At 54.6% G+C, this 22,086-nt stretch overlaps 1 protein-coding gene across 1 annotated transcript in view; it reads left to right on the plus strand.

Moving 5' to 3' along the window:
• The first annotated feature begins 6,337 nt into the window (after positions 1-6,337).
• Positions 6,338-22,086, plus strand: part of ARHGEF11 (Rho guanine nucleotide exchange factor 11) — an 87,338-nt gene continuing 71,589 nt past the window's right edge. Inside the window, 1 exon segment of the mRNA XM_030302022.1 lies at positions 6,338-6,747. Within this exon segment, the coding sequence (XP_030157882.1) occupies positions 6,716-6,747 (32 nt within the window). The 5' untranslated portion in view covers positions 6,338-6,715.

Below are 22,086 nucleotides of genomic sequence, written 5' to 3' on the forward strand. Positions count from 1 at the left end.
AGATATAAGATCAATATATACAAAAATTACTATAGATCCATGTACTAGCAGTAAGCAATTTGAAATTGAAATTTTAGGGACACCTGGCTGGCTCAGTCGGAGAAGCATGTGACTCTTGATCTTGGGGTCATGAGTTCAAGCCCTATGTTGGGTGCAGAGATTACTTAAATAAATAAAATTTAAAAGAAAAGAAAGAAACCTAAGAGAAAAAAGAAAAGTCCCATTCAGCAATAAACTGATGTACTCAACAATATAGATGAGCCTGAAAATATGCTGAGTAAAAGAAGTCATGCAGAAAAGAATACATACTGTATGATTTCATTTATATAAATTCTAAAAGATGCAAACTAATCTACTGGGGCAAAAAGCAGATCCCAGATTGCCCAGGAACTCGGAGGGGTGGGGGGTGGGGGTCTAGTGGGAAGGAGCGGCAGGCAAGAATCAGAAATGAACAAAAAGTAACCTTAGAGGTAATCAACATACTCATTACCCTGACTGTGGTGATTGTTTCATGGGTGTGTGTCAAAACCCCTCAAGTCGCACATTTTAAATACGAAAAATTGATTATATGTCAACAATTTCTTTTTTAAATTTAAGAACATTTTCAGTTTTTAAAGCACGCTTCGGGCGGTTTTTAAAAAATTATCTTCCCCTTGGCCTCTCACCTTTTTTTGTAGCTCACTTTTGATCCTGGGAACTTTTCCTTATTCAGAGGGAAAAAATAACACACGTACACAGCCAGCTTCCCGAAATATTAGCCTTCAATCTAAAACTGGTTTTCTTTCACACATTTTCCTTTACAATGTATCTTGGCACCTTCCCTGCTATTCAGTTCGTCTCAGCTACCAGAGGTGTTGGTGGGAGAGAGTTGGTTTCTAAGGTAACCACAGACAGTAAGGTACCAAGCTTGGGAGGCTGGAGTGCACACCCAGAGGTGCCCCCCCCCCCCCCCCGGGCAGCACAGACCTCCCCTCAGTGAGAGTTAAGGTGAGAAGCCCCTTCTCCACTAAATGCCTTGAGATCTTCAGAAACCACGAAGGGCCGAACTTCTGGGGGTGGGTCTCAAGGCATCAAGGGACAGTAGAAAGGGAGACACAGAACTGAGAGCAGAAGGTGAGATCTGCTGGTCACCTCCCCGTGGGAAAGAGGACCGTGCAGACGGACCCGGACTTCCAGCAACACCCTCGCCAGTGTCCCCGCAGTAAGCCTGCACCCTTCTAATCTTCTGAGAACCTCCTGCCTCCGCACCGTTCTTTGGTTTCATCTTTTCCTCCAGTGCTGGCACCGTGCCTACAACATTGAGGGGGTGTGGTTGACAGTTAAGCACAGACTCCGGAGACAGACAGCCTGGGTTCCCAGCTCTGTGACCCTAAGCAAGTCATTCAACCTCTCTGGGCCTCAGATTCCCATCTGAAAAGAAGGGGTAACGGTAAGCACCTCAAAAGGTTGCTTGAGAGGATCTAATGGTTAATATTGACAGTCTGTTTAAAATGGTATTCACACAGTAAGCACTGTATATGTGTGGGGTATGGTTATCACTTCATATTAAAATGTGATCGGGAACTCAACAGGTTGAACAAACAGAATACTGAGTGGCCTTCAAAGGGGGTGTATAACACAGGTTGACTACTGGTTTTCCTGTCTACCCGAAAGCATTCTAGAGAAATCTAAATCAGCCAGAAAATAAGTCTCCGCCTTAGGGCTAAACAACACCTTAACTAAGCCAGCCTTTCCACATCCCCTTTCCAGTGGAGAAGGGCTACAAGAAGGATAAAAGATCTCCAATAAACAGTGGCACTGGGGCCTTCAGTGGTGATGTTATCTTCAGAAGGAGAATGGCTGCAACCTGGAGTGACCTGGCTGTCACTCTCTAGGACACACCTGCTTTGGTCTGGGGACGTCTGCCTGTGAATGAGAAGCTGTTTCTCTAGAACTCACTCCGAACCATTCGGGGCTCTGTATCACTACTCTCCCTGTGCTACTCAGTCAAGCGTTAAGTTTCTAGAATCCCTCCCCGCAAATAGGAGCCGCCCATACCTGTGTTTTCCTCTGCTTCTCACGCCTAAAGATGAGGAAGTATGAATTCTAGCTTCAATTTATCAAATTAATGAAACTTCTTGCTAACCACCTACAACCTGTCTGTGCCCTTCCTAGTTTCCTTAAGTATAAATGAATGAAAGCAGCATAAGAACGAATGCCCTCCCCACCCCACAGGATGTTGGACAGAGGAAAGGATTCATTTATTAATAGAGTTCTGGGGGGGGGGGAGTTAAAAGGACTATGTCAACTCAAGACATCACTTCTTAATGTCTATTTTGATTTTTCTGTCCAGCACGCTACAGTTTACAGAGCCCGTGCTTGAACTTATTCTATCCTTACGACCTGCAAACAGCGGTCCCAGAGCTGAAAAGGGACACAGTCCCCCCAAAAACTCAGTTCTTTGGACTCCTAGTCTAGTGCTCTTTCCATTAACCAGCCGCTGCTTCCAGATCCCCTACAACGCAGTCTGTCTTGGGTCTAATCTAGGTCTTGTTTCTAAACCAAGAGTTGCAGTTCACTTAAGTGGCCAGCTAACTTGAAGGAACTCTCTTCTGCTGAAGCCCCCCCCCAACCCTCTTCCCCATAGACTTCAAAGTGGAGTGTACCAAGAGATGCTCAGGTGTGCCAGAGGAAAATGTCTAAGAGTGCGTGCACAGTAGTATTTAACTGTAGCAAACACAATTGTCTAAGCTTTACTAAAACCTGTCTTTAACACAGGGATCGACCTAGAGCTCTCTCTGGGCAGCGTGTCGGATGTTTCTAGGAACGAACAGTAATGCCACCCACAGCTTAGACCTCCATTTTCTCCATCGCGTAACGCCATCCGCCAGACAAAAACAGGCCCGTTAATTGCTACAAACTTGACAATTCTTAGGAAAGACATGGAGAATGACCATGAAAATCCTTGGTCTGCAGAGATTCACTGGTTATCTCCAGAGAAAGGCCCCACAAGAGATACTGAACACAGAAGAGATACCCGTTTTTATTTGACAGCGTCCTATGCTGAGGACTGGCCGGCAAGAGTGGACTAACACTTGTGTTCCAAACCAAGCAACGACAACAAAAAATCCACTTAATCTGTTCCTTCAAAGTGAACAGGGCAGTCTATTAATGAGTGAGAAAGGCATTGCTTTGCTAAAGAAAGTCATGCATATGGGGAAAGCATTTTGAAAATGCACGACTACATACGGGTCCAACATTGTGATTTTTAAATTTTTTTTTTTTTTTAACGTTTATTTACTTTTGGGACAGAGAGAGACAGAGCATGAACGGGGGCGGGGCAGAGAGAGAGGGAGACACAGAATCGGAAACAGGCTCCAGGCTCCGAGCCATCAGCCCAGAGCCTGACGCGGGGCTCGAACTCACGGACCGCGAGATCGTGACCTGGCTGATGTCGGACGCTTAACCGACTGCGCCACCCAGGCGCCCCTTAAAATTTACTTATCGGGGAGCTTGAGTGGCACAGTCAGTCAGGTGTCTGACTCTTTATTTTGGCTCAGGTCATGATCTCGGAGTCCTGCGAAAGAGGCCGCGTCAGGCTCTATGCTGAGCGCAGAACCTGCTTGGGATTGTCTCTCTCCCTCTCTCTGCCCCTCCCCCACGAACATGCACTCACATTCTCTCTCTCTCTGTCTCTCAAAATAAATAAATAAACATAAAACAATAAAATTTATTTATCAAAAACAATGTTACCTGTAAAACATATATATATATATATACATATATATATGCATACATATATATATTTTTTAAATCAAGTAAACCTTATGCCCAGTGTGGGGCTCAAACTCACGACCCCAATGTCAAGAGCTGCATGGTCTACCTAGTGAGCCAGCCAGGCACCCCGTCACCTGTAAAACTTTTGTCTGCACGCTTGAAAAACTAGAAACAGAATTTTAAAATCTGTCTTAAAAACCTAAATGAACTTTCTTAGTAGGTTTGGACCCATTTGTTAAAAATACAAAACGCAGTACCTTTCAGTCAAATACCAAACAACTCATTGAGTTAAAATGTAAGTTGCTGACTGGATTTCAATGAAAACCTTTGCATCGTGGTGAACGGACTGGAAAATGAGTCCTAATATAATAAACGCAACCAAGAATGATCTTCCTCTACTTTAATCTACCTCTTTGACAAGTACCTCTTCCAGTTATGACAGCCAATACCTTTCACTAAAAAAGTATGATTTTAAAAATGCACTTCATCTTTATTTCGATCTTCGTGTATTCCTACTCTAGGGCATGTTTTATAGGGTATGTAATAAAATTGCACGTACACCATTGTTTTTAAAATATCGCACGTATTCAGAAAGCACGATAGGACTTGTCTGGCGACCACTGGTTGGTCTGTCAGCACAGAGGAAGTGTCCACATTCGGGACCATCATCCTCGCAGGTAGAAGGGGAAAGGAAAGGACAGCAGCAATTTGGACCGTGGCGCTTCAGCTGCCGGCAGACCACCCGTCTTGGGGAGTTCTGACCTGGGAGGTGGTGAAGACGGGTGAAGGCAGCAGGTCTTTCTTTTAATTGTCACCTTGTACTTGGTATCATCTAGGGGAAGCTCCTGGGTTATTCTAATCGTCAGCCAATGCTTACTCGTCTTTCCTCGTGCTAACTGGTAACGCTGCTGGGGTCAGTCCACACGGCTCCCTCCACACCGCTCATGGATGTGTGGGTAAGCACACATGCACCGTGCGTGTATTCCCCGCCCCCCCCCTCGCCCCCCAACGATCGAGGTGGTGTGGGAGGGAGGGAACACACTGCCCGCGGGGTGTTCTACAGTAGCACTTACCTAGGCCGGAAGACAGAGAGCATTCCCCAGTCCCGATGGAAAAGTTTCCTTTTTATCTTATTTTTAACGGTAATGCCAGGGACCCTCTGACCAATGTCATGTTACTTGGAAAGACTGAGGCACCGTGATTCTGTGAGAGGGGTTGTAAAGATAGAATTGTCCTTGAAAGGCTCTTCCACCGAGTTCAAAAACGCTCCAGGGCTGGCACCAAGGTGCCCAAACGCAGGGGAGCGGGAAGAGCGAAAGGTCTCTGCCTCCCAGGTGGGGGCGGGGGCGTCGGGGGTAGGGAGGTCACGGACACCGGGAACAGGCTAAAGAGCTCCCGGCACCCAGGAAGAAGGGCCGCACAGATTTTTGGAAAATAAGACGAGGTCAGAGGTGGAGAGAGGGTGAGCAGCGGCGGTGGGAGCGCCCCGGGCGGGAGAAGGGGGAGGGGGCGGCGCGCGCCGACTCGGCGAGCCAGGGCCGGGGCCGGGCAGCCGGCGGGCCGGGCCGGGAAAAGCCGGGGATCCCGACGCGCCCGAGGCCGGCTAGGCCGCGCGGAGAGAGGGCGGCGCGCGAGGGGCGGCGGGGCGCGGGGGGAGGGGGAGGGGCCGGAGGGGGGGGTGGAGCGCGGGGAGGGCCGGGAGGAGGGGAGCGGGGAGGACGGCCCGGAGTGGGGGAGGACGAGCCAGAGTGGGGGAGGGCCCGGAGGAGGGGAGAGAGGAGAGCGGGGGAGGGGAGCGGAGAGGCGGACCCGGAGGAGGGAGGGGGAGGGGCTGGGGGAGGGCCCGGAGGAGGGGAGGGAGGACAGGCGTGGGGGGGGGAGGGGCGGGGAAGGCCCAGGAGGGGGAGGGGAGCGGGGAGGAGAACCCGGAGCGGGGAGGGGCCGGGGGAGGGGCCTGCGGGCCGCGCCGGCGGAGCGGGGCCGAAGGGGGCGGCGCGGGCACGGACGGGCGGCCGGCCGGGCCTGCGCCCGAGGAGCGGCGCGCCGAGGGGGAAGGGCCCGGAAGGAGCCGCCGAGCCGCCTTCCGCGCGCGCCGGGCCGGGAGGCGAGGCCGCGGCGGGCGAGCGGGCGGGCGGGCGGCGCAGGGGCCGAGACGAGCCGTGGCCGGGCGGCCGCGGGCCGGCGCGGAGGAGGCCGCAGGCGGGCGGCCGCGGTTGATGGCGGCCGGCGGCTGGCGGCGGGCGCGGGCCGGCGGCGCAGAGAGGCCGGGGGTCCGGCGGGCGTGAGGCGGGGGCGCCGCGCTGCCGGGGAGGCGCTCGCTCGCGCGCTCGCCGTGCGCCAGCGGCCCATTGAGGAATTTCCAGACCTTTCACGGAAAGACTGCTTTTTTTCCCTTTTTCCAAGGACGTTGGTAAGCGCGGTCCCGGCGGCGGGCCGGACCTGAGCGGCCGCCGCGGCGCGCACGCCGCTGCACGGTGGCGGCGGCGGGGCCCGGCCCGGCTGGGGTCCCTGTGGCCGCGGCCCGCGGCGCTGGCCGGCGGGGGGCCCGGGGGGCCCGCGCCCGCTCTCCGCGGTGAGCGCCGACATGCCGGGGGCGCGTTCTTCCTGCGGTCCGCGCCGGAGCCCGCAGCGCCAGCCGTGAAGAGATTTGCGGTCGGGGGTTTGTTTTCTGAGAAGGTCACAGTTTTTCCTCTTTTTCTTTCGGTTTTTTTCTTCTTCTTTTTCTTTTCCCTACGGCGGGGGAGGGGACCGGGGGCCAAGAAAGGACAGCATGCTGGCCGGTGCGAGTAGAGTGGAGCCTCAGTTCCCGGGGTCCTGAGAGCCCAGCGCACGACACCCGACCATCCGGCCGCGAGCGGGGAGGCCCTCCTCCCGCCTCTCTTAACCATCGCAGCCGATTCGGCCCCGATCCCGACGTCCACACTGCAGGACCCTGGCGGCGCGGACGCGCTGAGGAACCATGAGTGTAAGGTTGCCCCAGAGCATAGACAGGTAGGTTTACGGATGATGTGCTTTTCAACACTTTCTTAAGGAAAGGCTGGGAGGGTGGGTGTTGCATTTGGATAAAAGGTTGCAAAGCCCGGGTCGGGGTGGGAGCGACCGTCTCTGGGGACCCTCCGGACCTGTCTGTGTGTTTATGTTCTGTGTGTGTGTGTCCGCGTCCTGATTCCGTGTTTTTTTAATCTACCAGCAATAGACAGCAGAGCTGGGAGAGCAGAAAGAGGGGCCGTGCTCCCATCAGCCTTTGACTTTTGCCTTGCTACAGGCTGATTTTGAGCCCCTAACACGCCAGTTTAGGGGGCGGGAGGCGACACGAGCCTGGTCACGTGAGTCCCCAGGGTGGATTGGGACTGGCTTTAGGTGTTGAGCTGCTGGGGGAAGGGCCCTGCAGGGGCGTGGGCCTCCGCCTGCTGGTTGCTACGGAATGGTGGGGCTTGGTGATGGGGTGGATTCCATTTCTAGAACGAGGAGGATGTTGCAGGCCTGACTGATGGGACAGAAACACCCTTTGCACCCATACAGGTCTGGATTTTTGCCAGTGGCTGATAATGGCCCGGCAAACGCACAGGGCACATTAGAATCTCTTGCTCTGCAGGCTTAGGGTTTAATTGGAGTCCTGCTTACGGGCGCACGTTCTAGGCTGGATCTTCTAAGCCGTTTTTAAAAAGCCTGGCTCTGCAGGATGGGCCTTTCCTCTGCCTAGGAGTTGTGGGCTCTCAGGCCTAACCTGCAGAGGCGCTGGGCCTTGGAGTCTGAGCCCAGGACCCACCCCCCACCAGCCTCTGCTTCACTGGTTACCACCGCAGTTTACAACTTTGTGAGGCGTTTGCCCGCACCCCCCCCCCAACGCTTTCTCCTTAAGAATCTTGACAGAGGGCTGCATTGTGGGTGCTGCACACATCCTAACTGGATGGAGATGGGTGGTTGCAGGACTGAGCACTGGCCTGGAGGCCGTGCGAGCGGAGCGGCAGGGAAGGGCAGGGAGCGGTGGTGTTTTCAGGCCAGTTAACCTTTGATTATCCATGCTAATAGTAATTTCTTTTTGGCTATGGAACGCGGCCTGAGTATAATCTGTCCCTCCCAGACACTCCTCTGCGTGTCGTCCCCGAGTCCTGCTTAGATCAGTTCAGCATCAGATCAACTCAGCAGTCCCCCAGCCCGGGACCTGACTTGGCAGCGGTGGGGGGAGAAGGCGGCCAGCCGCAAAGGACATAAGGCGTGTGCCCCTTCCCCTTGTTGTTGGCCTCTTGTTTTTTTTTCCAACGTTTTTTTTTTTTTATTTTTTTTATTTTTGGGACAGAGAGAGACAGAGCATGAATGGGGGAGGGGCAGAGAGAGAGGGAGGCACAGAATCGGAAACAGGCTCCAGGCTCCGAGCCATCAGCCCAGAGCCTGACGCGGGGCTCGAACTCACGGACCGCGAGATCGTGACCTGGCTGAAGTCGGACGCCTAACCGACTGCGCCACCCAGGCGCCCCGTTGTTGGCCTCTTGTAAAGGGGGGCCCGAGGTGCATCGGGGCAGGGAGGTGACATGGTTGCCGCCTTCTCTGTTCCTCCTGCTGGAGTTTGGAAATTCGTGCACCTGCCTTTTGTGAGATTTGAATGGTGAGTGATTTCTTAGAAATCGGGGATGTGAGCAGGTGGAAACCCAGGCTTAGGGGGGCAAAGAAAGAGGCCATGACGGTTCCCGGGCTAACGCGAGATGCCCCTCTGGGAGCCTGTGTATCTTCGTAGTCTTGTCGGGATTCATACAGCGCAGGACATCTTCCTAAGAGCTTTCGTAGGACGTATCTCATCTGGGCCCACGGCGTTTCTGAGGGGCAGACAAGTTGGATGTGATTCCGTTTTACAGAGGGGGTCACTGAGGCTCGGGAAGGATACGTGGCTTGCCCAGTGCCATCTTGCTGGACCAGTGGCAGAGTCTGAGCTCCGATGCAGGTTGTCAAGCCCAGGCTCTGCTGCTTGCCACACGCTAACAGGGTTTATGACTTGGTCCCGTGGAATGTGGTGTTAGTCTCTCCTTTTGACAGTAGGTGAAGATGCCTTTCAGTGTTCCCTTTGCACTTTTTTTTAAGGGTCATTTATTTGTTTTTAATTTATTTTTGAGAGTGGGGGACGGGCAGACAGTCGAGGGCGAGAGAGAGAGAAAGAATCCCAAGCAGAGCCCAACATGGGGCTCGATCCCACGAACTGTGAGATCAGGACCTGAGCCGAAAGTAAGAGTCGGATGCTTAACCGACTGAGCCACCCAGGCGCCCCTCCCTTTGCACTTTTTAACAGTCTTGGGGCCAACACTAGCTTCTGTAGTAACGCACTGTTTTCTCCTGGGGGATAATGTACCTTTGCACGCTGAGAGCATTCCTCGCCTCTGCCCCCACCTCCGCTCTCTTCCCCGTTAGGTATCTCCCGTTGTATCCGATCTCACCCCCGAGGCTGCGGGCTCATTCTGCTGGGCCTTTGACATCTCAGGTTCAAGACTCTGGATTTTAAATAATTCATGATTTTACTCCGCACTGGAGGGATTGAGCAGAAGGAATGCTCCAGATTGTGGCGTCAGGGTTTCTCTTATAGTTTGTCCACGTGCCGTGTAGGGTCTAGCATGAGACGCCAGACGAGCGTTTCAGAAAATTGAAGGACGCGGCTCCTGCCCACAAAGAGTGTGCAGTCTCTTTGGGGAGCGAGGGAAGGGTCCCGAAGACCAGGGAACGGGAACGGCAACACTAGGCTGTAAGCCGCTCACAGGCAGGGACTGTGTCTGCTTTGCTCAGCGGTAAGCTGTGCACACTGAGCCTTCGATAACTGTGTGACAGGTGATTGTGGGAAGGAGTGAGCGTGGCAGCAAGCAGAAAGTCTTCCATTTCAGATTGTCTCAGCGCTCCGGTGTTGGTTTCCCAGGTAGTCAAAGCGGGGTCAGAGAAGGCCTCCTAGGTGGCGTGTATTTCCCAGGGGATAAACCACACGACACAGGACCATGTTTGTGGGGAAGAACCCCCTCTAGGGGACGGACACCCGCGTCCGCTGGAACGAGGAGTATTTGTGACTGATCTTTGTCTCTCCGTATTAATCGGTTGTGACTGACACATAGGCCCCAGCGGCTGCTTGAGCCCCTGTTGGTTTTGCCCGTCGACCCCTCGTCTTCTCCAGAGATCCTGAAGGTGTGTTTGGTGCTGCAGGCAGAGGTGAGGATGCTGAATTCGTCTTATGGGAACGGTAATGAGTTCTGCTGAACGATCTAGATCCTTCTGCCTCGTCTCCAGTGACACACGTTTCCACGCTGGCCGGGTGGGTTAGGCGGCTGCGTCCGCACGGCAGCTTTCCTCCGTGCAGAGGAAGATAGCCCCTGTGAGGCCAGGACAGACGGCGAAGTAGGAGAGCTAAGCCAAGAGGCCCTGGTTTGAGCCCTGGCATGCCCCTTGACTCCGTGACCTTGGGCAGGTCACAGACCTTCTCTGATTTCCTCGTAGGCGAAACGAGCGTTCGCTTATGTGCAAGGCCTTCTGGTTCACAAACATTTTCACGCTGTGTGTCATTTGAGGATTATAACATTTATTGCGTCTCTCTCGTGGGGCTGTTGAAAAGAGCAAATAAGATAATATATTTCAGATTGCTTTCTAAGCTGTAAAGCTGTAAAGGAGTTCTAGGCGGTGAACTCCTGAATTTGATTTAGCGTCATGCGGTACTTTCTGAACTAGCCCAAAACAGATTTTGAGTAACTGAAGGATCCTTGCGTCGTTTCGAAGCATTTGACCAGAGTGAACAGGCTTTTTGTGCAGAAGTACGTGGTCGGAAGGAGAAGTACTTCTCCTGTGGTCTGTGCTGGGTGATAGACCTGAAGAATATGAGAAGAGGAAGCTTCTCAGGAGTTTTGATGAGTGGGAGGGACCGTACCTACCTTGGCTCCCTTAGATTTGGGGTGGAAAGAATTTGTTTCGTGATCTCCGGCCATTCCCAATTGAGAGTAAATCCAGACCCAGCAACCGCCCTTATCAGAGATCTGAGGCTGAATGTAACCTTTCCCTGTCGGTAGCCTTTTTTCTAGAAGAGACTCAATCTTGGGGGTGGAGGGGGGGGGCACAGGAAGGAAGGACGGTAGAGAGCCTTGCGCTTTGGGGAAGGTCTGCAGAGAAGAGACGCTGGGTGCCCAGACAGGGCTTATGTGGAAAGGAAGGGGGTGGTTCTGGGAACTCTTCCCACCTTGGCTGCAGGTTCTTACCGAGCCCCAGGTCCTAGAAATCCCCATTCAGCTGAGTTTAGATGGTTGGCCTCCCTCCCATTCAGAGCTACAAGTAATAAGCCCCCTGAAATGCTGAGTCTCCTCCAGGACATACTCTTGCCCCGTCTGGGGTGAGATGAGAGGTAGCAGCGGATTTGGAGATGAAACGTTGGGTGGTTAATCACCACTATGGCCGGAGCACGCTGAGCTCAACTCCAGATTCATTCACTTCAAAAGCATTTTTGAAAGAGCGCCTTTTTTTTTTTTAATTTTTTTTAATCTTTATTTATTTTTGAGACAGAGAGAGACAGAGCATGAATGGGGGAGGGTCACAGAGAGGGAGACACAGAATCCGAAGCAGGCTCCAGGCTCCGAGCTGTCAGCACAGAGCCCGATGCGGGACTCGAACTCACGGACCGTGAGATCATGACCTGAGCCGAAGTCAGATGCTTAACCGACTGAGCCACCCAGGCGCCCCGAAAGAGCGCCTTTTGATTAACAAATTTATTTAGGGTTTGGTTTTGTTTTGTTTTCTTTGTTGTTGTTGTTGTTGTTGTTTTTGGTCGGGCTACTGTCAGAGTCCTTGCCACCCATTTAAGAGAATAAATAAAAAATATGAAAAGTTAAGTGACGGTATGATTTCATCAAAAATAAAAAGATCTTATGGAGGGTAATGGCTCATTCCCAAATTAGTATAGAGACAGAGTCCTGGAAACTCATAACCCTCACGGAGTGGAGTTTGGGAGCCCGGGCCAGCACCCCGCACCGCTGCTCTGAAGGTCTGGGTGGGATCCCATGGGAGGGAAGGGCTTCGGTGCGTGTGTCGTCCCGGGAAACGCCACAGGAGTTGTTTTAATCTATGTTGACGGAGTCCGCTTCGTGTCTTCATAGTGGCACTTACCGCCTTTCGGTCTCCACTTTAGTGGCGTGTTAATCTTGGTTTGTTATTTTATTTTATTTTATTTATTTAAAAAAACTGTTTTTGTTTTATTTTACATTTGGGAGAGATAGAGCGAGCAGGGGAGGGGCAGAGAGATGGAGACAGAATCCGAAGCAGGCTCCAGACTCCACGCTGTCAGCACAGAGCCCGATGCAGGGCTCGAACTCATGAACCACGAGATCATGACCTGAGCCGAAGTCAGGCGCTCAACTGACTGAGCCACCCAGGCGGCCCATTGGCATGTTATTTTAAAGCGGTTTATCACGTGGCCCTGAAGAGCCTCTTCGGGGACCCCCCCCGGGGTCCGTGCATGCTTTCCCTTCTCAGCCCCTGAGTGGCCCATGGCAGGACCCGCACACAGCCCGGCTCTGGCCTCCAGGGTCACTCCTGCGCCCCATGGGGGTCAGCAGCGCTCACGAAGCTACAGGTACTGTCTCAGAAGAAAAAAGGAATCGTTCCTTCACTCAGTCACGCTGGGTCCCTCCCGAATGGATCTTTAGGGCTCTGAGTGACAGGGGAGCACATCAGCCCGCAGCCTCTTGGGCTCGGTCCCTCTGAGAGCATCATGCGTGTGTCCTTTCCGGAACCAGGACTTTTCCCCCAGGGATCTTGGTCTGGCCTTCCGGGAAACGGTGAAAGTGAAAGTTTGCAAAGACCAGGGAGCAGAGCTGGTGCTGCAGGGATGGAGGAGAGTGGAAGTGCGCTGAGGGGCCCGGAGCAGGGGCTGCAAGGTGCTCTCACACCTGGAAGGACACCCGGAGCTGTGGCAGGAACGTCACACGCGTCCTAAGGCTTAAGGGGTCACCTTGCCCTTTCCTGTTGGCTCCAGAATGGACACCTCTGGGGCTAGTTTGCAGCAGGTGGAGTGTCTCTCCCATACTGGCTGGTCCCTCGAGGAAGGTGGCTCCACATGGCTAGCACAGTTAGGGTCTCAGACTTGCCTCTGCTCCAGTTTAAGCCCATTTCATTGTCTTTTCATCCTGACTTCAGCGTAGGCCCTAAAATCACGAGTATTCTTTTATCTCTTTGTTTGACTTCAGGGTTTTCGTCCTCATTCTAAAGAACAGCAAACTAAGATATGAATGCACAAGGAAGGAGCTTTGAAAAGTCAGGGGAAGTGATTTCAGAGTCTTGATTTCCAGCACTTTCTCCGCCAGTATTTGAAGGTTACCATAAGGTGGTCTGTCGGGGTCTGTCGTCACCGGTCGTGGCCTGGCCTCAGGTGCTAGAGGGGACCGGGTGACTCCAGCAGCCTCCCAGGTGATGCCTTGTGATCTGTAGTCCGCTTGCTAGACGGCAAATATCTATCAAACAGCCGCACACCTAGCTCGGTCCTTGGTGTCCTGGCAGATAACATCGGGAGGGAACGTTAGCGAAACAGCACGTAACCACGAAAGGATAGTAGTAATTGCTCAAGTCCGTGTGTGTCGAGAGGTGCGTTCGGAGGAGAGGAGAGAGCGGGTGCTAAGAAAGGCAGCCGGGAGAGGGCAGGTGGAAATTAGGGAGAGGGGAGGGGCCGCGGCAGACATGCAAACAGCACCGGCAGAGGTTCTAGGTGGGACCAGTGTGGGGCGCGTCGGGGTAGTAAGATGGTGTGTGTTTGCAGAGCAGGGAGAAAGAAAGTAGGTTGTCGAGGTGGGCAGGATGGGGGGATAAAGGCGTTCGGACTCGATGCGGGAGGGAGAAGGAAGCCAGTGAGGTTTGTGTGTTACGTGGCAGAGAGAATGCAGACTGCGGACATCGATAGGCAGATCGGAAGAGAGCCTGGGGCCCGCAGGCCGGCAGGGAGGTTGTGCGGCGGTCTTGGCAAAAGATAACGTGGAACAGAGAAGAGAGGCAGGACCCGAATGACACCGTGGAGGGGAAATCTGCAGGGTCTGTTACGGCTGAATCCCATTTGATTTCCAAGGTGTCGAGACAGGTTGGCTGGGAGGAGGGGCAGGCTGTCGCTGGAGAGAATGGGACCGTCCGTGAGTCTGTCTCCTATTGGCTCCCAGTAGTTCGCTGACTGTGGCCACAGCCAGCGATCACTTCCCTTGCCAACACGGCCCTTGGGTTGGGCCTCCTGACCACATAGTTGTAGTTCTTCATGGCAGCCTCTTGAAGGGAGCGGGAAGGGAGTCGGGTCTGGGAGATCCCTCGGGAAACTGGTCCTGGTCTGAGGAGGCGGGCACGTGTGTGACGGGGATGAACTCACCCTGCACCCCCACGCGGCAGACCGGGCCCCAGGGCCGGGGGGGGGGGCATCTCTGCAGGAGAGGTGCTGGGACCAGAGTTACAGAGTCCAGGATTTGGGGCGAGAAGGTCTTTGTGGGAGCCCCCACTCAACCACCACCCGGCCGTGCGAATTCTGTGTTGTCAAGGTGGCTGGTGGGACCAGGACCAGACCGGCCTGGGCTCTACTCAGCTGTCACGGAACACCCGGGTCTGGGGGCTCCGGCCTGTGCTTGCCCTAAACTGGGGACTGGCAGACATTGCTCCGGGGACACCGAACAAACACGGGATGGTACTTAAGAACCCAGTGTGCAGGATCTCGTCCTAAAGGCATCCTTTGCCAGACACCCACAGCGCCTTTCCTTCCCTGCCCAGACCCCCCAGCTGGGGCTCCCTCCCAGCTGGGGCTCCCCCCCAGCTGGGGCTCCGTGGCTCCTTCCTTCAGCTCGGCCCACCTCTTCTTACTGTGCCCCCCACCCGCTTCCTGGGCCCACATGCCCCTCCGCACCTGTACTCGGGCCTGCTCTTCCCCCCACGACTTCAGGGAGGCCATTTCTGGTGAATGCCACCACGCTTGTACGTCTCTGTCATTCAGTGTCCCTTCTGTACACACGTACAGCAGTTGGACTCTTACCCTTTGTGTAAAATCATTCACGTAGGGGTCCTAGCAGAACGCCGCACCCCTGGCGCCCTGTGGTCGGCAGGTGCCGGTGTGCTTCTGTCCTTCCCATGCTCTGTGTCGGTGACAGTGTCTCTTCGTTCCTGTGGGTGGATGTCTCGTGCCCAGCTGGCTCTCTCCATACGGCATGCACACCTGCCCGCTGTTAACTGACTTCACCTGCAGCTCCTTCTGGACATTTGCCATCCCCACCGGGCCTGGCCACGGAGTTTTCGAGGAAGCAGCTCTCTACACAGTGCTGCCGGGAACGGAGACCAAGAATTCAGTGCTCGGTCTTGGGCACTTGGCGTTTCTTCTAGGGACAGAGCAGCCTTGTTGGGGCTGCTTCTCAGAGGCCGGGGGATTTCCCCACTGGCGGCCTGGCTTCCGGGCTGCCTCTCCCCGAGGGGGTCTGACGGCACCGGGCCCACCCTGCTATTGTCCTGCCCGCCCCAGGCCCCAGGCCGGCCCCATTCAGTTCCCAGAGCAGACCCACGGAGAAAGGCTGCTGTTGTCTGGGGGAGACGGTGGAGAGAGTGCAGTCAGCAGCCCTGTCAATGGACCTTGTGTGGGGCCAGAGACGCACGCCCTTCCTGCTCAGGGCCCTGGGGACGGGGGCAGAAACCACTGCGTGCCAGTGTCTTCGCAGGGACAGGGCTGAGGTTCGGGAGGGTCCGTGCTGGCCCTCAGGTTAAGAGGTCTGGTCCACTTCTCGAACCTTCAGGGCTTCAGCGGGAGTGAGCTACACACACCACTCTCTGCTGGGCGGGGAGACAGAAGGTAGGGGGCAGTGTGTGAGCTCTCTTCGGTGACACCGGCTGACGCACGCGGGAGGGACACCGAGGAAGGTTTCCTGGAGGGAGGGACCTTGAGGCCTAAAACAGAGCCAGGCTAGCGGGGGCAGGAAGGGCGAGGTGTGGTGGGGGGGGGTGGCCTCGGGACAACGAATAGGTGAGCCTGGACGATGGTAAGGAGCCGGGGCCCGTGTCTGGGTTCGGGGGGTGACGTGAATGGGATGCGCCATGAGGAAAACTGGGGTCCCTGTGGCGTCGGTGGAGCAGTGACAGAGCCGAGAGGCGATCAGGCAGGGAGTTGTCGCCAGGGGTGCAGAAGGACGGTGGGACACTGAGCAGCTGGCTGCGTGGGGGAGGACGGTGCCCCATCCTCGGTGCGGGTGGGGGTCCCCCTCGAACGGGAGTGCCGGAGGGGACAGCGTGCTGCAGGGAAGGAGGAGCAGGGCGCACCCCTCTCGGGCGGTTGGAGGTGCTGAGCAGGCAGGGGCTGGGGCCCGGCGGGCCGCCCGCACCCAGGGGAAGCGAGAGCGGGTCCCACAGAAGAGGCTGGGAGGGAGCAGGGGAGAGGCAGCGGTGGAGTGTCGAACGCTCCCACGGGCTGAAGGCGGAAGGGATAGAGAAACGTCTGGACGTAGAGCATTTTCTTGGCCTCTGGGCCTGGAGGGCAGGCGGGAGCCAGTGTGCAGTGGGTTGAAGAGAGAAGAGAGGGTGAGGAGACGGTGACAGTCTGGTCCATTCTCGTACGAGGTCTGCTCAGGAGGAAGGGGAGGTCCTTGACGGAGGGACTTTGAGTTCAGTTTCTCAAGGCAGGACTAGGCTGCCTGGAGCAGAGGTTGCAGTTGTAGGCATCCGTCAGAATCATCTAGAGCTGCTAGAGATGTGTGTTAGCATACCCACGGCTGGGCCTCCCCCCTGGGAGTCACCTCCCCTCCCTCACCCAGGGAGGCGGTTTCCGACTCCCTGAGCTCGGATTGGGATCTGGCCTGAGCATTTGCATCTTCACCAACTTCCCGGGTGAGGCCCCTGCAGGTGACTCCTGTGCGGGTCGGGGCGGGTGGCCCACGCCTAGAGAACCACCGAGGACGCCTGTGGCCCTGCTTAGGTCTTCTGGTGCACGCACAACAGAGCTTTGTATGCGTGCTTCTCTCTGCTGGGAATTTTCTCAGTAGCTCGGGAACATCTGGGGGGGCAAGGGCTGGTCACTCTGTAACCTTGGTGTCTAACCTAGTGCCCCTTAGATGCCCAACACGGGATTTCTGGGCCCTCTGTGAAACCTCGTTTAGCCTTTTTCTGCCTACCTCTGGTGTAGGTGCCAATAAACCTGGTCTACTAAAGATCTCCAGGGGTTTATCTAATTTCATAGTGAACTAAAGCCAAAAAGACGGTCAGAAAAGAATTGTATAGAAATTTCAAGATTTATAGTAAATGCCAAAATTGAATATCCATAATTTCAGCAATTCAGTTTTGTATTGAAAGAATACATTTTCTAACGTGGTTGGCAGACTGATCCCCGGCTCTGAATTTTCCAGTGGGCAAGATCCTTGACATGCCATTGATTCCCCTTAGAATGTCGGCAGAGCTGTTAAAACGTGGGTCCTGCCCCCAGAGAGCTTCCGTCTCTGGAGCCCACTTCTGTGCAGTGGCGGTTCTGCCCTGTCAGCCCTCACTGCCCTCCACTGGCAGTGTCTTTGCAGGGTGGGGGCACCGTGCTGTTCCGGGGCCCCTGTCGCTTCCCTTGAAATTGGGCTGAGGGACTGCACAGCTGGGGTTTCCCAGAGTCCCCTGATCCTTAGTCTCTCCTTGGTCTCATTTTCCTTTTTTCCCTCTGAATCAGTGGGTTGTTTCTTTCAACTTCTAGAAAACCCCCTAGGTTCTCCAGACCAGTGGCCACAGAAGTCTGAGGTGTAGGTATGGGTCGTGGACCGTGATCAGTGCGGGCCAAAGCCAGGCAGCTCCTGCGGGATTCCTGACCCCACTACTGGCCCTGGGATCATCTGATTATGCAGCAGGACCCCAGAGGAAATCCGGGTTCTCCTAGCAGGGCCCGGCGTGGGCCTGATGGCTTTGCTGCTTTAGCGTTGGTCTTTCACTAGTTCTGAACTTGAGGCCCGACAGGTGGAGGAAGGACTGGGTGCGACATGGGGGCAGAGACCACTCCCCTGTCCAGATCCTGCTGCACATTTGTTGGTCTGGGATGTGGGAATTTTGTATGGATTCAACACACGTATCAGATACATATTCAACGTTAGGCAGTGTTTTAGGCACAGGGGATACACTGGGACTTAGATTGCACCGGGGAAAACAGACAAGTGAGTATATAACTTGCTTGCGTTGTTGTCTGTGATCCAAACATAAGTGAGTTTAGTAAAAGCTGGGTTTGTAACTGCCACGGGAGAGGCAGGACGGGGATGTGTCAGGGTGAAAAGAAAGATCCGAGTCGAGAGGGCGGTCAGTGTTTGAAGCAGGGGAGGACGTGGTTGGTGGGGAGAGAAGGAGGGCAGGTATAGGAGCCGGGAGGGAGCACTGATGGCCTCCTTTGTACTTTGCAGTATAACGTATCGTTGGTGGAGCGGTTTTGTCTCTTGTCCTGTTGAGGTAGTTGGGCCAGTATTTGCATTCACGTGTCGCAGACGTGGAAATGGGCCCAGAGAGGCTGTGGTGACTTACCTGGGTGTGGACACTGGTGAGTGACAGAGCCGGGACTAGAGCCTGGCATGGCACGGTTCCACTCTCCTCGGCCCGGCGGGGCCTGGTGGGTGTGCGCGTCCTGGGAGGGAGCCAGGCCTCAGGCGTGCCCGGCAGGAAGAGATTGGGGACCAGGAATCAAGCCTCCTCCAGGAAGACCTCCTTGCCCCTGGCCCACTCGGGATCTGAGGGCTTGCATTCACTGGCTGGTTGATGACCCGGAGAGGGTGGCACTTGAGTAGGGGCTGGGTGGGTTGGGGGTGCCGGGAAGAACCAAGTGTCCCCAGCAGTCACTCCGAGCCCTTCCACCACGCGGCGTGTGGCACCTTGGAGCTCCTCAGGGGCTCGTCTGTGTTCTCTCTGGTGGCCGGGACCGTGTCGCAGGTGGGTACTTGGTGAAGTTTTACTAAAGGAATGGATATGATTTTTTTAAGATTTAAAGTTACCTCTACACCTAACACAGGGCTCACACAACCCCTAGATCAAGACGCACGTGTTCTAGCAACCGAGCCGACCGGGGGCCCCTACCATTTTTTCATTGACGGCTTTATAGAGGGTAATTCACATACCTAAAATTCACCACTTTAGAGCGTACAAGTCAGTGCGTACAAGTTAGTGTATTCAGGGTTGTGCAACCATCCCCACTTGCTAATTTCGGAAAATTTTCATCACCCCAAAAAGAACCCTTGTGCCCATACGGCCGCTCCCCGTTGCCCCTCCCCCCAGGCCCAGGCAACCGTTAATCTACTTTCTGTTTCTGTAGATTCGTTTATTCTGGACATTTCCTGTAAAGAGAATCCTACAGTATGTGGCCTTTTATGCCCGGCTTCTTTCACTTAGCACGGTATTCTCAAGGCTCGTCCGTGTCGTGGCATGTCAGTGCCTCGGTCCTTTCTGTGGTCGAACGCCGTCCCTTCGCACGGGGAGACCACCAAGGTCATCCACTCCTCGGTGCGCGGGCACCGGTGTGTTTCCACTTCCTGCTAACTGGCCGCCGCGGACATTGACGCGTCGTGTCTGGGGGGCGCGTGTTCTCGTTTGTCTCGGGCCCGTACCTGGAGGGGGACGTGGGGGGATTGCCAGATCATGTGGCAACTGTATGCTTAGCGTTTTTAAGGAACCGCCAAACCGTTTTCCAAAATGGCTGCACCACTTTACATTCCCGCCAGCAAACCGTGAGTCTGGTTTCTCTTCACCTTCACCGACACTTGCTACTGTCTGTCTTACAGCCATCCTCGTGGGTGGGAAGTGGTTTCTCGTGATTGTTGTTTGTTTTTTTAATGAAAACTCACGGTGACCATCTTTCACGTGCTTATTGGCCATTTACATATCTTCTTTAGAGAAACGTCCATTCAGATCCCTTGCCCGTTTTTTGTGTGGATTATTTGTCTTTTTATTGTTGAGAAACAGATACAGTTTCGAACTAAATGACCTAACCTCGGGGGCCTTAGTTTCATCAGTGATCCAGTGGGAGAGTCTCATGTGGTGTCTGAGACCCAGGTCCCCACCTTCTCCATAACAGTCACCTTGCCGGGCCGGGACTCTGAGCTCCGTTTTCCTCCTGCGGTCTCGCCTCTGTCACTTTGGTTATTTACCCCAGAGACTGAGTTGCTTGGGAGCGCTGTGAGCTGAATTCCTTTGGAGGGGTGTGTGTGTGTGTGTGTGTGTGTGTGTGTGTGTGTGTGTGTGTGTTTTCTAGGACAACGGTTTGAGGAATGGTGCTGAACGGGTAGGGAGCACAGAGGAGCAGAGGGCAAGAAGACAGCTAGAGCAGGTAGGGAAAAGAATCTCCCAAAGTGGCAACTGTGACGTTCTCTTTCCTTGGACTGACAAGAGTGCTGGTGGGCGCACAGCTGACCTCTGTCTGCCAGGAGCCCACTGGCGGCCCGCGCTGCCCCCGCGTCATCAGGGCCGCTCGCCGAGAGTCTGCTTCGTGTCACTTCCTGTCTCAGTGAGCTGTGTGATGGTGCCGTTGCGAGCACCAGGATGCAAAGCGGACAGAGGCTGAGCGCCCACTTAATAACCAGCCCCACGGCCCCGAGTGTGCAGTGCTGTCCCCGTGCGCCTGCCGTGCACTTCAACCTCACCGTGGGCGTGTGAGGAGGGCCTGGGGCGGATGAGGGAGGGTGACCTGCTTTCCCTTCCCTCCTCTCCCTCCTCGAGCCTGGCGGCCCTAGGACGCACTGTTGTGACAGCTTTTTCCCACGTTGGAATCGTCCCCCTTCTGGTACAGCTCAGCTCCTCCATCTTCCCGTGAATGGGGGACCTTCCGTCCCTGGTGCTATTTAACAGGGGCCCCGCTCGCTCATCTGTGTGGCTGCCCAGTCTGTCATGGTCATCACGTGCGGAGCCTTTTACACGAAAGCTACAGGACCGGAGAAGGAATGGGCTCGGGCAAGAAGATGACCGGCTCATAGGCCCGGAATCCACGCTTCAGGAAGGCGAGCAGGAAAGGGGGTGAGGAGGGAAGGAGGAGGTGGCCACCAGCAGCCTGAATTCGACTGGAATCCGGATTCTTTTCCCTCCGCCAGACTTACGCCGCATCTCGTTTTGGCTAGCATCCTCTCCGTCAGCTTCCCTCCTGCGCTGTGCTGCGTGCTCGCGTCTCCGCCAGATGCCTTGAGGAAGCTCATGGGGACGGGTGGTCGCCGACCTCGCCTTTCCTTAACGGCTGATGATGTTGGGCATCTCCTCCTGCACCTGGTGGTCGTTTGCATACCTTCTTTGGAGAAGTGTCTGCTGTTGAAGCAGCCTTGCCTTCCTCGGACAAATCCCACTTGGTCGTGACGTATCCTCGTCTTCCCATGTTGGTGGATTTGATTCACTAGTAGTCTGATGAATTTTCGTGCGTGTAGTTTTATTTAATCATTACAACGACGCTCTGAGAATTAGGGTCCTCGTGAAGAAGCCAAGACAAGTAGGCAGCTTGCCTGTGACCAAATGGCGTCAGAACTGGACCAGGAACACTCGACTTCCGAATTTAGTATGATTTTCTTTCCAGTGCTCCACTTTGCCCCTCTTTCCAAAAAAAAGTTTTTTAATGTTTATTTTTGAGAGAGAGGGAGAGACACACAAAGTGCAAGCAGGGGAGGGGCAGAGAGAGAGGGAGACACAGAATCCAAAGCTAGCTCCAGGCTCTGAGCTGTCAGCACAGAGCCCGACGAAGGCCTTGAACCCATGAACCGTGAGATCATGACCTGAGCCAAAGTTAGACGCTTAACTGACTGAGCCACCCAGTGCCCCTTTCCCTCTTTCTAGTGTAGGTAACCAACAGTAGATTTCATTTATGTGGGCTGTTGTCCTTTTTTAAAGCCTCATCACTGTTGCTTAGAGTGTAAATTCCCAGAGGGTCGTTTCACTAATGCTCTTGTCACATGGCCACACAGGACTTAACATCGGATGCATTTGGGATGATAATGAAATTTATATCCTTGATGGTTACTGATTTGATTGGAAATGTATCCTTGTCTCTTTGTGGAATCTGGAACATTTCCGAATAAGGACATCCGTGTGATTCTTCTTTCTTTTTTCAGTACCCAGAGTTTGCTGTGCCCAAATACATACTTACTAAAGACTGTGGGGTGGGAGGGGTGCGTCTCTGTCGTGCCCACCTGAAAGTTACCCCTTAGACGTCCCTTACGTACCCTGCTGGCCGCGTGTTCGTTGGGTGTCGTCTTCTGCCTGAACTGTGTGCCCCATCACACCTGCCTCTCTACCTCCTTTCCGCACGGTGACTGGTTCATCAAAGACTGGAATCACTGAGAACTTGCTGATGGAATCTCCTCATTATATCTTTTGCTTTTCCTACCTTTCCGATGTGAGCAT

The sequence above is a fragment of the Lynx canadensis genome, chromosome F1 (genome assembly GCF_007474595.2).
Source record: "Lynx canadensis isolate LIC74 chromosome F1, mLynCan4.pri.v2, whole genome shotgun sequence".
NCBI classification, from domain to species: Eukaryota; Metazoa; Chordata; class Mammalia; order Carnivora; family Felidae; genus Lynx; species Lynx canadensis.